This window comes from Humulus lupulus, chromosome 1 (assembly GCF_963169125.1).
Source record: "Humulus lupulus chromosome 1, drHumLupu1.1, whole genome shotgun sequence".
Lineage (NCBI taxonomy): Eukaryota > Viridiplantae > Streptophyta > Magnoliopsida > Rosales > Cannabaceae > Humulus > Humulus lupulus.
In genome coordinates this window covers 283722918-283739952 of record NC_084793.1, presented here as the reverse complement: position 1 = coordinate 283739952, position 17035 = coordinate 283722918, and the positions used below count along the sequence as shown (strand labels likewise).

The 17035-nt window shown below is 35.2% G+C and overlaps 1 protein-coding gene and 1 long non-coding RNA gene across 3 annotated transcripts; one reads left to right on the top strand and one right to left on the bottom strand.

Moving 5' to 3' along the window:
• Positions 1–1064: 1064 nt before the first annotated feature.
• On the bottom strand, positions 1065–4044 carry LOC133777727 (uncharacterized). 2 transcript variants are annotated; one of them, XM_062217451.1, is made up of 9 exons: positions 3676–4044; positions 3256–3440; positions 2852–3127; positions 2635–2693; positions 2474–2510; positions 2276–2347; positions 2014–2164; positions 1737–1910; positions 1065–1640 (listed from the first exon to the last, which is right to left on the bottom strand). In XM_062217451.1, the coding sequence occupies exons 1-9, from the start codon at positions 3871–3873 to the stop codon at positions 1260–1262; spliced, it is 1533 nt and encodes a 510-aa protein (XP_062073435.1). In that variant the 5' UTR covers positions 3874–4044; the 3' UTR covers positions 1065–1259. The 2 variants fall into 2 exon arrangements, with proteins under 2 accessions (XP_062073435.1, XP_062073444.1); XM_062217460.1 differs by having other exon boundaries at positions 1066–1640; positions 3256–3424; positions 3676–3806.
• A 3693-nt stretch (positions 4045–7737) lies between these two features.
• On the top strand, positions 7738–9916 carry LOC133777724 (uncharacterized). The gene is made up of 5 exons (XR_009868786.1): positions 7738–8312; positions 8480–8600; positions 8761–8861; positions 9088–9159; positions 9576–9916. It is a non-coding gene; the product is annotated as an uncharacterized LOC133777724 (long non-coding RNA).
• Positions 9917–17035: the final 7119 nt, after the last annotated feature.

Below are 17035 nucleotides of genomic sequence, written 5' to 3'. Positions count from 1 at the left end.
AAATGTAAAACTTGTTTAAAAAAAATATTGTATTTCACCATTACATTCAATAAAGTGTTTTATAAATAATGAATATCTTAAATTTGTATTTTTAAGTTGTATAGCATAAATATGATGATTCATGTAATTTTTTGGTACAATATTGTAATAATATAGAAAAATATAATATTTTTATATATATTTTGTTTATGATTTCTTAACTATAAAATATTTTCGTAAATATTAGTTACAAAAATATCTTTCTTAGTTGTAAAACTAGATTTGTAAACTATTGTTACAAAAATAAAAAATTTAGTTACAAATTTCTTTGTAAGTTTTATCTACAAAAAAACAAAAAAAATCTACAATTCTATAACGGATTTTGTAAATATTATTTACAAACACGTAACAGATATTTACAAGTTTGTAACAGGTATTTACTAGTTTGTAAATGTTGTTCACAAAAAAATGTATTTTACAGCTTTTATTTATGATTTTGCCACTCAGTATTTACAATTTTGCCATTCCATGGTTTTATCTAAAATTTCCGTATTTTTGTAATGCAACGTATTTTTCAGATTTTTTTTAACTTTTAGTGCATTTTTGTAGATTTCTCATATTATTTTAGTGCAAAAAAGTTAAGAGGTCCAACACCTCTATGAGTTAAAATGGTAATTTTCTATTAAAATAGGGCGTGATGCTCAAATTGTGTAAAATCTGAAATCTGTCCGAGCTTATCCGAAATTCGGAATCCGAACACATAGCAAATCCGTGTATATTCGGACGGGTTTTGGTAGCTATTTTGCTAAATTTGAAACCTGCAAAACTCGTCCGATGTTCACCCTTACTAAAGAGCGAAATTACCCAAAATATACGAATAATTTAAAAATGAAAAGAATTAAAAAAAATTGATAATGTGGAATGGAGAAAGCTTAGAATGCTACCTTATGACTTAGAAAGCCAGCTTTATATACATGTAGATATATCATATTAATTGTGGTCTCTATTCCTAAAAAAAAAATTGGGTATCTATTGAAAACAAAGGTAGGATAATTATAGCACATAATTAAAATCATTGATACCAAAGTAGAATTATTCTCATTAGCATTATTAATTTCTTTTACAATTGTAATCTCCATGGCTCTACTTCTGTCTTACGACAGCCATGGACTGCTGCTTTGACATTTTAATTCCCACTTTGATTATTCAAAACATTAACAAAAAAAAAGAGAAAAAATGTTTGAACAAATTTAAAATCCTATATTTATTTTTCTTAAAAACTATAATCTGTGTATGATGTCTCGCGGTCGAGGTTGAGGGATTACAGAGCACAATGAGAAGCGTCTACCCTTGTCTTGAATAGCTTTGGTGACCCAAATCAGAACCAAAACGACCATGATTACGGAAAGCGACAACATCGACAGCCAGAGTAACCGAACCGCCACTCGAAACGGCACACATTCATGCAAAACGACATAACTAAACTTGTCCTTTACTAATCTGCACTCAGTCAGGCTTTGCAGGTCTGGATATACGTTTAGTATATCTTGAGTAGAACGACTGTAAGCTGAGGCCATGTTGTAGATTTCTTCGCTCACAAATTTCCCATCTCTTTGGCATCTTTCGTTGTCGTTTTCATAACAAGTGAAGCTTGCAAGAACCTGTAAAAACAACATTAATTACTTAATATTATTATATCATTAATTAGAACCATTGTACGAAATTATTAATATAACTATATTGATGGGTGATAGTACATGTGGAATGTGACCAATTGGAATGGCGTTTTTTGGGCAACTTTCTGGGATGTAACTGTAGTTAGGAGCTCCATTAAAAGGGTTACAAATAGTTACAAATCCGGATAAGTAGTCGTTTTGTACTCCACCATCAAATCCAAGCAATTTATAGTAGTCTGGTATTTTAGAATTCAACTGCCAAAAAGAAAAAAGTAACCGATATAAATAAAACATAATTAGTGTTATTGTATGTGACAAAAAAATTGTATAAATAATTATGTTATGTTATGTGTAATACCTGAATTATAAAAGTATGTACTATGAATCCTATTTCAACCATCATTTTATTCGAGTAAGATGAATCCATGCATGGTAGCATTGTGCTTAGACTACTCTTTTGTGGGTTTAATTCAAAATCTTTGAAAGCATAACATGTATCTTCTGCAAGGCTGTACATGCAGAAATTAATAATTAATAATTTAGATATATATGCATAACAAAGTAAATAGACATATATTTGTGTATTAATTTTGAAATTTTATGTATGTAGAAGCACCCACGTGTGAAGGAAGAAATCAAAGCCAGTCAAAACCCAGATTAGTGTTGTTGATATCCAGCACAGAAAAATTAAGCTGGTCGTCATAATGTCAAGAGACAAGGGTTATTCATTACTTAAATAATAACAAAATTAGAAGGGAAGGGAATAAATAAATAAAATTTGTACACATATATATAAAATATATAATATTAGAACTTACAAGACAAATGCTGGGTACCAATGAAGCAGGATGAGAACTGATTAGCCAAAGCAGCAATCCATTAGTCTAACCATGTTATCAGTTTCAGTCTCTTTTTTATTTTTAAATCAAAATTAATTATTGGGTAACTAAAAAATAGCATAAGCAAATGTTGAAATTACCTAATGCTGTAGTGATTAAGACCAAGTTGGTTGTCACAACCACAATATGTGCAACATAGCTACAAAGTAAGTAAAAGAACAATTAGTGAAATCAAAGCATATAATATTATTAATTCTCATACAAGATCAATTAACTAGTATTGTTCGCTTTTTCTTAACTCATTAATTATGTCACGCGAAGAATCTTAAATAAATGATAACAATAAAAAAGACGTACGAAATCTTAATAGCTCGTTCAATGGAGCGGCCATTCTTGTCAACAAAATTTTGGACGATTCTTGACTCATTCCCTAATCGATGAGTTGTGGTGTTTAAAGTTGAAGCCATACTTGGATCGTACGGCACCAAAAGATATTGCATATGTGTCATTGCTTTCATTACATGTTTTAGGCTCCTTCTAACCTCTCCTCCTACGCTCAATATGGTTCCCTTTAAATTTTCCATTCTCTTCATAGAGCTCTGGTTTGCCAAGAGCACCAAACTCGATGCCCCTCTTCAAATATCCCCAAACATATATATACATATATATATATATATATAAACAATATCAGTTTAATATATAAATATATATATATATATATATGATCATTTATTATACATGATGAGAATTAATGGACTTACATGGCAAGAATGGTAAAGAAAAGGACCATCAAGAAGGTTAGAAGATAGTGATTATCCAATAAGTCTTTGATTGGCCAATTGTTTATGCTCCTGTGCTTAACACTCATGAAAATTCCTATGCCAATTCCAAACACTAACCACACTCCTGCAATTGCATATCCATGAACTCCTGTAAATGCCGTAGACTGAAAAAATATGAGAAAAGTAAATAAAAATAAAATATTAAGACAAACCAAATTAATAATTATCTATTCTATTGTTCTTTAAATTTGTCTTATTATTTCAATTTCTTTAGACCCCAAAGCTACAAAATCTGCATTATTACATACTATGAATGAATGTGATGTGACATATATGTATATTTGGAAAACATTAAAACAAAAAATAAATGAAGAGTACTGTGAAGAAATAGAAACGTACAGCCCAGTAATGCTTGTTTCTAACATCGTAAACTCCATTGAAGTACTTGAAATGACGCAGTGGATCAAGTCGTTTGATGGTCTGTTCTTGGGCTGGAGACGCTAGAACTTGCCAGCTTTGTAAAACCAAAGATGATGAGAACAAAAAGAGAAGAAGAGAAAGAGCAACTCCATTGGTAGTACTACTACTACTAGACATTGCTTCTAATCACTACTATTTTAGCTTATTAAGAGTTATTTTCTTTAAAAATATATGAAACGGAGCTTTATTCAATCTTATTTACTATATGCTTGTTGTTTAGAAGGAGTCTTTGGGGGTATTAAAATTCTTGGTGTCAGTGTTGAAGATAAGTATAGCTTGTGGTTATGGTTTTTGTGGGATTTTTTTTTTTTTTGTTCTCTTGAAGAAAGAAAGGGAAAAAAAATAATTAATGTATTAGTAAGAGAGGTAACGAATCAAGAGGCGACATTTCTGGTTGCCCATGTTCATGAAAATTGAAAATTGACCACTTTTTCAAACTTTTGATCCATGTCTTTCTAGCTAAGCCTCTTTTCAATCTCAATAAGATTTGTCTACTTTTTTTCTTCTTCTTCTTTCAATAGGGATTAGGGGGACTTGGACGAGAAAAAGTGTGACAAGTTCTAATATTCATCAAAAGATGAGATCTTTTACTATGGATTGCCATGAAATAATCTTGTGTAATGGCTACTTTGTAGGAAATAGAATAGGGTCATTTCTTATCTTATATTTTATATATATAGCCTTGAATCGTGGAGAAGTATGTCCTAAGGCAGGAACCAATGAGAATTATTCTCATAGGAACGATTTTAAGTGTTCCCTTGTGTGTAATCATCACTCTTAATATTGTTAAAAAAAAAAATCATCACTCTTAATAGTATGTATATATTTATATATTCACTTTCTAAATTTGGTTGGTTGATACAAGAGACAAGAATTTTGTTTTGAATCCCTATGGTGGAGTTTAAGAATAATTAATTATTGACACTCAATAAGCATATTATTATAATAGAATACGTCTTTAAACTTTACTTTCTAAATAAAAAGTTCATGTGATTCCGTATGTAAACTTATTAAGTAGAATAATGTTTTATAGTAAAACGAAATTTCATTTAGAAAACAAAACAACTTTAGGGTTAGTTTGGTATTGTGTTTTCAAAATTATGTTTTCAGTAATGAGAACAGAAAATAATTTTTGTAATTTTAAAAAAACAACACGTGTTTGATTAATGTTTTCTAAAAATTATATTTTAGTTTTTTTAAATAAATCTTAGATAAAAAATTAATAAATATATTTACAAAGAGAAAAATTTATTAAACGTTTGTAATAAATAATAAGATAAAATAATGTCAAAGACAAAGTGTTGAAAAATAAGAAAAGAGAAAGTAAAGAGATCAATTTTGAGGAAGAAAATTGATGCAAGAAAAAAAAAAGAGAAAATGATGAGAGAAAAAATGAGGAGACACTACAAAAATGTGAGGTTGTACCGATAACGCTTCTACCGACAATGTTAAAAAACATTGTCGGTATAGTATATTTGGCACAAGCGGGAAGAATGCGCGCTTGTTTTTTGGTGTGTTAGTTCTTTTACCGACAACACTACCTTCTACCGACAACATGTTGTCGGTACAGGATTCAAATATATCAGACTCCTCAGCTTCGTCTTCTTCATTTTCCCCTGAAATTCCCCAAACCCTATGTAACCCTCTTTCTCTCACCTTCTCAAACTCCTCTTCATAAGCTTGGATCGACGCGCGTGCACATGTATATATATATATATAAATGAATTTTTTTTCCAGGTCTATCTTAAGCAACTCACAGGCTCTCTCATCTCTCTCTCTCAAGCTCACAACCTCTCGGCACAGGTAAGTCTACATTTTTTTTTTAAAGTAAAAAGTGATGGTTTCATATTGGGAAATTTGAGTATTTATGCTTAATGAGGTGTCATAAATAAAAAAAATGTTAGGTCTTCTAATCATTTCAAAAAAATGTCAAATCTTTTGACAATACCCAAAATATCATTCCCATAATTTTCCCATCCACTTCATCTTCTCTCTTCCCTCTCTCTCCCTCAACCTATTCCTCTCAACTCTCTATCTAGAAAAAAAAAATTCATGGGTAAGGTAAAATATAAGAGAACTCAATGTAAGAGCAAAGTATTCCTTACTTAGATACTAAAATACTACATTTCGAACACATCTGGACATGATTTTTGGGTTTTTTTTGCGATTTTTTTTTCAGATCTGAAACTTTGAAATCTGCATAACATGGTTCGATGGTGCTTGATGCCTGCTTGATGGGACCTTCAAAATCAAGTTTTTCATGAAAAAATCGATATTGCTCGATGGTGGTTCGATGCGATTCTTGCATGATACATAATTTTTCACTCGGACGTCCGTTTGGGGTATTTTTTTTTATTTTGGGTATTTTTTCAAGATCTACACATTTGAGATATATATATACACATTTGGGAAATGTAAATCTTGAAAAAAAATGATAAATGCAAAACATACCTCATGTTCAAGATATGTTTTGGTATATTTTCAAGTTCTAAACTTTGAAAATGTGTATGTGAACATCTTAAACGAGTAGATCTCAAAAAAATACCTAAAATAAAAAAAAATCACCCCAAAAGGACACTCGAGTGAAAAATTATGTCACTTACAAGAATTGCATCGAACCACCATCGAGCAATGTCATTTTTTTCATGAAAATCTTGATTTTGAAGGCCCCATTGAGCTGGTATCGAGCACCATCGAGCAACAATCGAGAAAAGTCAATTTTCTACATATTTCAGAGTTTCAATTATGAAAAATAACTCAAAAATCATGCCCAAATTGATGGTTGCTCGATGGTGTTCGATGCTACCTCGATGGGGCCTTCAAAATCAAGACTTTCATGAAAAAATTGACGTTGCTCGATGGTGGTTCAATGCAATTCTTGTAAGTGATATAATTTTTCACCCGGGTGTCCTTTTGAGGTGATTTTTTTTATTTTGGGTATTTTTTTTGAGATCTACTCATGCAAGATGTTCACATACACATTTTCAAATTTTAGAACTTGAAAACATACCAAAACATATCTTAAACATGAGGTATGTTTTGCATTTGTCATTTTTTTCAAGATTAATATTTTCCAAATGTGTATATACACATCTCAAACGTGTAGATCTTGAAAAAATACCCAAAATAAAAAAAAATCACCCCAAACGAACACCCGAGTAAAAAAATACGTATCTTGCAAGAATCACATCGAACACCATCAAACCACCATTGAACCACCATCGAGCAACATCGATTTTTTCATGAAAATATTGATTTTGAAGGCCCCATCGAGCTGGCATCGAGCACCATCGAACCACGTCGATTTTCTGCAAATTTCAAAGTTTCAGATCTGAAAAAAAAAATCGCAAAAAAAAACCCAAAAATCATGCCCAGATCTGTTCGAAATGTAGTATTTTAGTGTCCTAAGTGGAAATACTTGCTGTTACATTGATTTCTACTATATTTTTACCTTACCCTTGGATTTTTTTTTTCTAGAGAGGGAGTTGAGAGGAATGGGTTGAGGGAGAGAGAGGGAAGATAGAAGAGGAAGTGGATGAAAAAATTATGAGAGGGATATTTTGGGTATTATCAAAAGAATTGGCATTTCTTTTAAATGATTTAAATGTCTAGCATTTTTTTTATTTAGAACCCCCTCATTAAGCATAAAAACTCAAATTTCCCTTCATATTTTGGGCAAACATGTTTGTCTTCCCCACATCTCTCTTTCTCTTTCTCTCTCTCTCTCTCTCTCTCTCTCTCTCTATCTCTCTCTCTCGGGCCAATAACAGGTAATTGGTATTTTTTTTGTATAACTTTGTCATTGTCTTTGTATTTTTTGTATGTTAAATAGAGATTATATATCTTTTTTATTGTTAGAAATTAAAAAAAAAAACAGATTCTAACTATGGACATATTAATATATTTTTGCAGATTTGGGTTATTGGTACTAGTAGAATTCATGTGATAAGTCACGGTAGTTTGCCTTCAGAGAAAAATATTATGCCATCAAGTGTTATATAAATATATATTGAGATTGATGTTATATATATATATACATATACTTATAATTTTGATTGGATTTGAGCATGGTTTATGCAATTTTGTTTGTTACTCTATATTGTTATAATTGCGTGCAAAGTGTTTGATAATTTGGTTCATTCAATAGTCAGTTATTTTTAAGAGTGATCATATATAATTTGGAGTGTTTGCAAATTTGTGGGTTTGAGGACTGCAATGATGTTGCAAGCCACTTTATTGAGTGGATATATTCTGAATTTTATAATAAGGTCCAAGACTCTAATACATAGATTAGTAGCTATTGTGATTGATAAGAAGTTCTCGTAGTTTTAAGTTTTTCTGTTATATTATAAGAAGCTCTCCAATTTAGTTTTGTTTAATGTCAACTAGGCTAACATAGACAATGTTATAAGCTTCAAATTTTATATGTTCCATGTTTTTTAGGTACCATAATCACAGAAAATATATCAGCCTAACATTTTGTTGAGTGCGATTCAAATTGATTTCATCAAAATCAAATGTCCTTTATCCTGGTGATGCATGTGATGCTTTAAAGGGTTTGTGATTTATACATTTTCTTTTTTTATGGCTTCAAAAATATATTTGCTTGCTTTGTTTCATTTTTTTCTCAAGTTTGCCTTCTAACCAAAGATTTTTCAAGTGTTTTTTCATCATCTTTTCTCTTTATGCTCAATATTTTAATGTGTTATATTATTATTTACAGGGTGATACTTATAAGTTGTTTTGGCCTAATCAACCAGAAGTTTTTAGAATAGCAGCTCGTTTCGGGCAAACAATTGTGTTGTTTGGACTATGGAGCTGCTGGAGAAGATGATCTAGCAGAAGTAAGTTTTAAGATCAATACACTAGTGATGTGGTATGTTATCTCTTGTATTATTTTGAGCAACCTATCATACAAGTGATGTGGTATTGTGCTTTCTGCAACTTGACATGTGGTATTGATTGTTTGGCATCATCTTATTTGGTTGTCTTAAGTTTGTGCAGTTGATCAATTGCGTACTAGATTCTATGTCGGCCACTTTATACAAAGTAAAGGTTGCTCTTCTTGTTGAGCCTAAAACTCTATATTCATAACTCATCAAGATGTATGTTTCATTTGTTTTTATTCATTTTTTATTGAATAACTTTAATTTGAGTCCCAATTGTGCCTTGTTATTGTTTCGTTGCCTATTTGTGTAGCAATATCCCTGTTCTTACTCATTTGTTAAGTTAGAGCATAACAGATGAAAATGGAAATCTGTTTTGCATCATGAGAGAAGTTAGAGCAACAAATTAAATTTTGGTTTCGTTTCGTTTTGTTTTATGCAAAAGTGGAGTTTAGCAAAGTGAAGTTTCTCCTTCAAGTTGGAACATTTTGTGTGGCAGTTGGTGCTCTAGTTGCAGGTATACACTAATTGTCATCTCTGTCTCCTTTAATAGTTTTTTTTTCTTCACTAATCTAATGGTTACTGATTGGCTTATGGCTACTGCACATGACAAACAACCACATTACCAAATCTCCTCCCTAATTTAAGTTGAAAACTTTTGCTTTTAAATTGAATACATGTTTTCTTTGAGAGCTTTTTTTTCAATGCTTACATTGAAAGCATGTTTTCTTTTTAGTAATGTTGAAGGGATTAACTTCAGATTTACTAGTATATATTCTATGTTAACTCTTTTGTGATACATTATAGTTCTTTCAAAGCCTACATAACATGGTAATTATATTTAGAAACAAGATGCTGATAGGAATCCCATTGTCTGTATGTTTTTGGTTGATTTTCTGATTTTGATTGTTTGATAATTATTTTGCTTCATAGAAAGTTACAGCAAAGTGACTGAGAGCTTTACCAGAAGTTCGTGGGAATACATAGCATAAAATGTATTACAAGACTTGCTTCTTCTTTTGAAGAATGGAGGACTAAACTGGAGTCTAAAGTTGGAAATTATACAGCAAATGTAGTCGTTAGATTCATGTTATTTTTCATCAGCTAGTGTTAGTTTTATTTAAATTTTTGAGTAAGAATAAAATAACTTACATGTTTAAATCAAACTAACCTAGTGTACATGACAGAGTATGAGAATTTTTGCTTAGGATGCCTTCATTCAACCATGAATCTGTCACAAAAAAGAATTATTCGGACACACTAAGACTTACATTAATATATAAACAATAATTATTCATTATATAATATATTTATATATAATTATGTTGTCACGAAATACTTGTTTTTGGACGCACTCAAACTTACATTTATATAAATAACAATTGCTTAATATATATATGATGTTGTCGGTAGAGACCTCACATACAAGAAAAATTGGTGGGATTTTACCGAAGAAACGGAACATCTATGCCAACAACATTTGTTCTCGCTAAAGCCTATACCGACAACATTTTTTGTTGTTGTCGGTAAAAAATTTCTTATACCGGTGAGGCTCCACCGACAACCTATTACCGACAACATGTTGTCGATAGAACTTCTATCGACGACTTCTTTGGCTATACCGACGACAAATATGGTCGGTAGAAACTCATTTTTTTGTAGTGAGACAGAAAATGAGGATACAGTAAGTGATGAGAGAGAAAATAATGAGATAATAAGTTATGACATAGAAAATAAGGAGATTGAAAGTAATGAGAGAGAAAGTGATGTGAGAGAAAGTGAGGAGAGAGAAACTAATGAGAGAGAAAATGTTGAAAGATAATAATAATTAAAAATGTTATGTAGGAAAAGAAATTGACAAAAAAAGATTGAGAACAACTGAAAACAACTTTTTTTTGTTCTCAAAATTTTCTATTTTTCGTAATTTTATTTTTAAAAATTATTTTCTGAAAACAATGCCAAACACAACTACTTGTTTTCATAAAACAATTTGTAGGTTTTAACAAAAAAAAAAATTGACCTATGAAATTGGCCAACGGTCGTATGTATAGTATACGACAGCTTTTGAACGGAATAAATATAATATATGACAAAGTACAAATATCTAAACAAAACACACAAGAATTTATAGTGGTTCAGCCCTATTCTTCTGAACAGTAATAACCTAATTCACTTAGTCTTTTGTATTGAATCGCTCGATAGTCAATTACAAAGATAAACTCGGATTTCACTTGTCACAAATTCCCCCAAAAGATTGATCCAAAAAGTCCAGAAAAAGAGATCCCCTGAAATGAAGCCCTGGGTCCTTTATTTATAGTACTCAGGGGTTGTTACATGATCAGTAAGAGTGGGATCGTGGTTTGGTACACGATCATTGGGAGTGGAGATGTGTGTCCACCTTCCCATAATTATGAGATCGTGGGTCTTCCCATTGTCTTCTCTGGATCGTGGTCGATAAAGCACAATTGAGACCTTTGAGAAAACACTAAGTCTTGATTGGTCTATGAGACTTAGGTGCTAGGCTCGACGACCCTTTAGATCTTGGGTGCTAGGCCCGTTGGTCATATGAGTACTAGGCATGTGATCTTCTGAGTGCTAGGCCTGTTGATCTTCTGTGTGCTAGGCCTGTTGATCTCAGTTTGAACGAGGGTGAGTTTTACCCAATGAAGTGTCTTTGGGAGTGTAGGTCGACCACCCTATGAAGGATAGGGTGGGCCGACCACCCCGAGGGGCACTTGGGCATGCTTGGGCCGACCATCCATAGGGAGTTTTGGCCTGGTCGAATTTTGTATAGGTCCTGGACCTATCTTTTTTGCTCATCGGTCGTTTTCAATACTTTGTCGTTTTCCCCCGTTTTGTGATAACATTTCCCCCCCCCCCCCCCAAGTTTATTGTAATGTGTTCAACATTACGGTAAACTTGATTTGGCCCGAGAAACATATCGTAATAGTACTTTAATAGCAAAGTCCCTTGGGACATTACGTAGTACTTTTATTAACTATCGATCTCAAGGGTAATTGTAATTCCTAAAAATAATTATATTTTTCAAGGAAATTTGAAGTCCTAAAAATATAATATATTTTTCAAGGAGTTTTGAAGTCCTAAAAATATAATATATTTTTCAAGTAATTTGAATTCCTAAAAATATAAGATATTTTTCAAAAAATTTAAATACCAGATATTTTTCAAGGATTTTGAATTCCTAAAAATATGGTTAGCCTGAGAGGCTATAAGTAGGGCCTCATTCATCAGACTCTTGACCCATGCGCCTCCTTGAGGAAGTTCTGAGCTGTGGAATTCTCCAATTCTTCATCAATTCTGCGTATCTCCTCTTTGGTAAGTATTATTTCCCAATTTTTATGTTTTTGATGAATCTGTCTGAATCTCCTTGTTTTGTCTTATTTTGATCCAAAATAATTGACTTGTTTGAATCAAAGATTGTTCTTTAATACAAAAAATTGGCTTGTTCCTTGCCCCTTTTTGCGTGATGCTTAGGGTTTAGATCCCTATAGGCCGACCACCCTTTAGATTAATTGCCCTGGGCGATTTCCAAGCTTAGGATATTAGGGTTGGATGATTTCCAGGTCTTCAAATTCCCTCATAGGTCGACCATCCTAGGATTTCCTTAGCCTGTGCAATTTCCAGGCTTAGGGGATTAGGGTTTAGGCCGACTACCCCTAGGGTTTTCTTACTTGTGCGATTTATAGGCTTATGTGCCCTATGATTGGCGATTTCCAGGGTTTCACAACCTAGGCATAGGCGATTTCCAGGGATGTAAATTCTCTCATGGGACTACCACCCCTAGGGTTTCAATCATGGGCTGACCACCCCTAGGGTTTCCATCATGGGTCGACCACCTCTAGGACTTCCCTTGACTTATGCGACTTCTAGGCTCACATACCCGATCATGGGCCGAGCACCTTAGGGCTTACATCATGGGCCGACCACCACACTCCCTGGTCGATTTCCAGGGATCCAGGGTCTAGGGTGGTCGGCCCAATCATAGGCCAACCACCTGGGAACCTAAAAAAGTTTTCTCCTTCTTATTGATCTCTTTGGGATCTTCCTTGTACTGTACAATTTATTGGAGACTTAAACCTTAGTATTCTGGCATTTTTTCTCCTTAGTTAATGGATATGCCCCCAACTATTGGCTTCATTATGTTCACTTACTAAGTTTACTCTTTATTTTTTCTTTGTTGCAGATGTCCAGCCCCTCTTCGTCAAATAAGTCTGTAAGCGAGCGTACTCCCCAGGAGTTCTTGGAAAGGGTGAAAAGGATTTTGCCTCGCTCCGCTTTATATTTGTTCAGTGAGGAAGACTTCTTGAAAGGGCATAGCCCAATGGCGAGAGTAAAACAGACAACTCGACAACCTTCTGAAGATGACCCTCATATTGCCAGGCACATCACTCAAGGCTCTTCGCCTGGCTCTTCTAAGATCTCTTCTCAGCATAGTACTCCATGTGGCTCTCAAGGTACATCTCAGGGAAGTCATTCTTCTCAACGGAATATGTCCAGTCAGCGAGACTCATTGCAACGCCCTTTGCATGGGGATACCAGTCGGGTTCCCCATCACTCTTCTTCTCAGTGAGAACATTCCGAGGGCTCTCATCGCCAGGCTACTCATCCTCAGGAGCATTCTATTCACAAGTTCTGGCCTAAGGTGGTTTGCCCTCCTTCCAAGAGAAAGACAGTCTCGCAAGTTGCGCAACAAAAGAAGGGATGACAAAAAGATTTCCACTCCTCAAATTCTGGGGCCACCTTTGCCAATGAGATCATACGGAAACCGGTTCAGAAGCCTTGCCCTACTGATTATGAGGTGGTTTGGTTTAAAGGGGCTGCCTCTGACATGACTGAAGAGAAGGTAAAGAACTTAAGGAAGACCTTTGACCTTTCTAGTGTATCTATTACTATCCCTGGTCCAAATGACAGAGCTAAGGAACCCCATTTGGGTATGTCCGCCTGGACACGTTCTGCCATCAAGTCGGCACCCTACTTCGTCTTCATCCATAATTCCAGAGTGTAGTGAATTATTTCGGTATTAGTCCTTCTCATCTAACTCCCAATGCAATCTTGATGTTATCTGCGTTGTACATTATCTATCATCGCAGAAAATGGGATGCTACAATACCTCACGAGATCCACTAATTATTCGATCTAAAGATGAACCCTTCTCAGCGCAACTCGGGGTATTTCCACTTCAACCATTATACGAGCGAGGGTACCGGCACCTTCATGGAAGAGATCTCAGGAAATAGCAAGGCGTTTAGACATGCCGAAAACTATTTCTTCGCTAAGGATGCAGAGGCCAACTACTCCAAGTTTAAGCATGTCAACCCTTTTTATAGACCGCTCCCGACTCAGGCTATGACAGTTAGGGCCAAGGCGTTGATTTCCATGACCCCTGAGGAGAAGAATGTCAAGACCCTCATTACTTCAGAGAACCTTAGGAAGGTCGGGTTATTTCCTCCTACCATAGTTGATGTTCTGGATGAAGATGGTCCCAAGCCCGTGAATGCCATAGACTCCCCGGGACCTATTCATGTCGAGGAGGTACCCTCTTTTCCTGTGCTAGCTGGACAGGAGGGTTATGAGGCGTGTGCATCTGTTGCATACTCATCACTTGCTTCGGATTACTTTGATGAGACTATGTTCGAGCCTGAATCTCATTCAGAAGGTTCAACACTTTATTACCTTTATTTTATGATTCATTTATGCTTGATATCCTTCTAACATTTGATCTTCTTTTGTAGGTTCAAACATGTTCGGCTTTGTTCATACCCAGCAGAGGTCAACTCCTGCTGAGGCCAATCCTTTTGTCTGAGCGGCTAAGAGGGTGAGGGTGAGGGTTAAGACTGCGTCAATAATGGAGGTTCCTTTCGAGGTGCCTCCTCTGACTCATTTGGCGTCTAGTCCTGTCACATAGGTAGAGCCATCCTTGCCTACACTGGTTCCTCCCATCTTCACCAATGCAAGTACCTCATGTTCTACGCCTGCTCTCTTATCTAAGCCACACCAGTCTGCCATACGGAACCTAGGTTCCATCATGGACCGAGCGACAACAACTTTTAATGGGATTAAGAATGAGGACTTGAGCACCATCCTAACGAAGTCACTCCTTGACATTCAGAGTGTGAGTCATTTACAATTCTCTTCTTGTCTCGCTATCTTGTGTGCTGATGTTTATCTAACACTTGTAGGTTTTTTTGCAGGCATTGATGTTGGTCTCTCATGTTCACGATAGGTCTATAGAGTATACATCTACGCTCTCCAACCTTCATTATGAGCTTGAAGTTGTCCGCCAGGAGGTGCTGGACCTTAAGTGTGTTCTTGGCTCTAGGGATGTTGACATTGCTTCGAAGGATGAAGAGATTGACACCCTCCGCAGTACCGTGGAGCTCAAACAACAGGAAGTGACCGAGTTGACTCTCACGATAACCCAGATGGATGGGAAACTTGAATATCAGCTCCAACAATCTAAAGCTAGGAAAGAGAAGTTGATTGCTAACATGGGCCAATTGTGAAAGGAGGCTCTTGTTGAGAAGGAGCAAGAGGTCCAGGCTTCCCGGGACAAGGCTCGAGAGGAGTATTTAGAGACAGCTTTCACTTGCATCCACTTGATCTGGAAGTCCAACAAAGATCTGAACTTGGATTTCCTTCCCGAGAAGACGCGAGCGAAGGAGCTTAGGAAGTGCCTGGCTCGTGAGGCTGCTGAGGCTCAGGGTGGTGTTTCAGATGATACTCCTCGCCCTAGTTAGTCTTCTTTTGGTCTTTTACTATATCTTTCCTTTTATGCCATTGGTGGGGCACCTTGTACTTGAAATTTTTTACATATGACATTTTATGTCTTTATGTTTTTTTGTTATGAGTATTCAGTGTATTGATTGAAATTTTTTATTTCCAATGCTTACTAAGTATATTAACTCACAACCCTCATTGGTTCAGGTATCAATATACTCTGAACACATGTATTTCATGTGCCATACAAACCTTACTCTTTTATATTTTTCATGCCAACAACCATGGTAATGTGAGTAGTATAATACTTCACCAATTACCATGAACAAAACAGGTCAGGTCGACCACCATATGGGTGATAGGCCGACCACCCTATAGGTTGATGGATTGGCTGACCACCCTATAAGGGACATGGCTAGGAGTCTCCTCACCAATGCTTTTTTTGTTTTTATTTTTTGCATTTTCTGAACATATGTTGAACAAATGTCCTAGAAAAACTTAAGCTTGCTTAGTACTTAATGTCACGTCCTCATTTCCTGTGTATACCCTGATCAATATATACTATATGCCCCCCAAGTGATCATGGGTTTAAAAGCCTTGGTCACTTGCTACTTGACCATGCTTTGCTTCGAGCGTTTAGACACATAGTACTATCATTTTCACCCAATGATGCAAGCAGCAAATGATTGTCCCTCATTGGTAGTTGGGTGATGGTTTCATACTCAGTAGTAATGATACCTATACACAAATGTAGATTATGTAGCAAGTGTCGATCACGATCTGCGTAACCTCTTGTGCACTCATTATAATGATTGTAGAAAGAAGTGTCTATGTTGGATCAACCGGGTCTAGATGGGCTAATTGATCTTGTAAGGAGTCTTAGATCAAATTATCGATTGATCCTTTAAGGACCAGATTCAATTATGATTTGATGATGGCGACTAGTCTTCGAACCAGTCTCTTTTTTTATCGTATGGGTCGATAGGTTCCTCAAGAACTAGGATCAAACATGATCAAATAATGGTGCTGGTCCTTGGACAAATCTCTTTTGTTGATCGTATAGGTCGATAGGTTCCTCAAGAACCAAGATCGAACATGATCAAATAAATTGGCGACAAGGTCCTCAGACCAGTCTCTTGTTTGGATCGTATGGATCGATAGGCTCCTCAAGAACCAATATCGAACATGATCCATTAATTTGGCGACAAGGTCCTAGGACCTATCTCTCTTTGGGATCTTATGGGTCGATAGGCACCTCAAGAACCAAGATCGAACATGATCCATTAATTTGGCGACAAGGTCCTAGGACTTGTCTCTCTTGTTGATCATGTGGGTCGATAGGTTCCTCAAGAACCAGGATCGAACATGATCAAATAGTTTGGCGACAAGGTCCTAAGACCTATCTCTCTTTTGGATTGTATGGGTCGATAGGCTCTTCAAGAACCAAGATCGAACATGATCCATTAATTTGGCGACAAGGTCCTAAGACTTGTCCCTTGTTGAATGTAATTTAAAGAATTAAGAGAAACTTAAGAAATCAAATTCATTCATTGAAGCACAAAGGCTGTTACATAGATAATTTGAAAATAATACATTTGTAAATTAAAACTCGTGTCGCTATTGAACAACTTCATTGATAGTACCGGCGGAGGTGT

Bases quoted from the DNA above. Each gene is read 5' to 3' on its own strand.
- LOC133777727 (XM_062217451.1), bottom strand. From the start codon at position 3,873: ATGTCTAGTAGTAGTAGTACTACCAATGGAGTTGCTCTTTCTCTTCTT. The intron at 2,348-2,473 runs GTAAGTTCTAAT...TATGACGACCAG, and splicing joins TGGTACCCAGCATTTGTCTT to CTTAATTTTTCTGTGCTGGA. The intron at 1,911-2,013 runs GTATTACACATA...TCTTTTTGGCAG, and splicing joins TACATACTTTTATAATTCAG to TTGAATTCTAAAATACCAGA.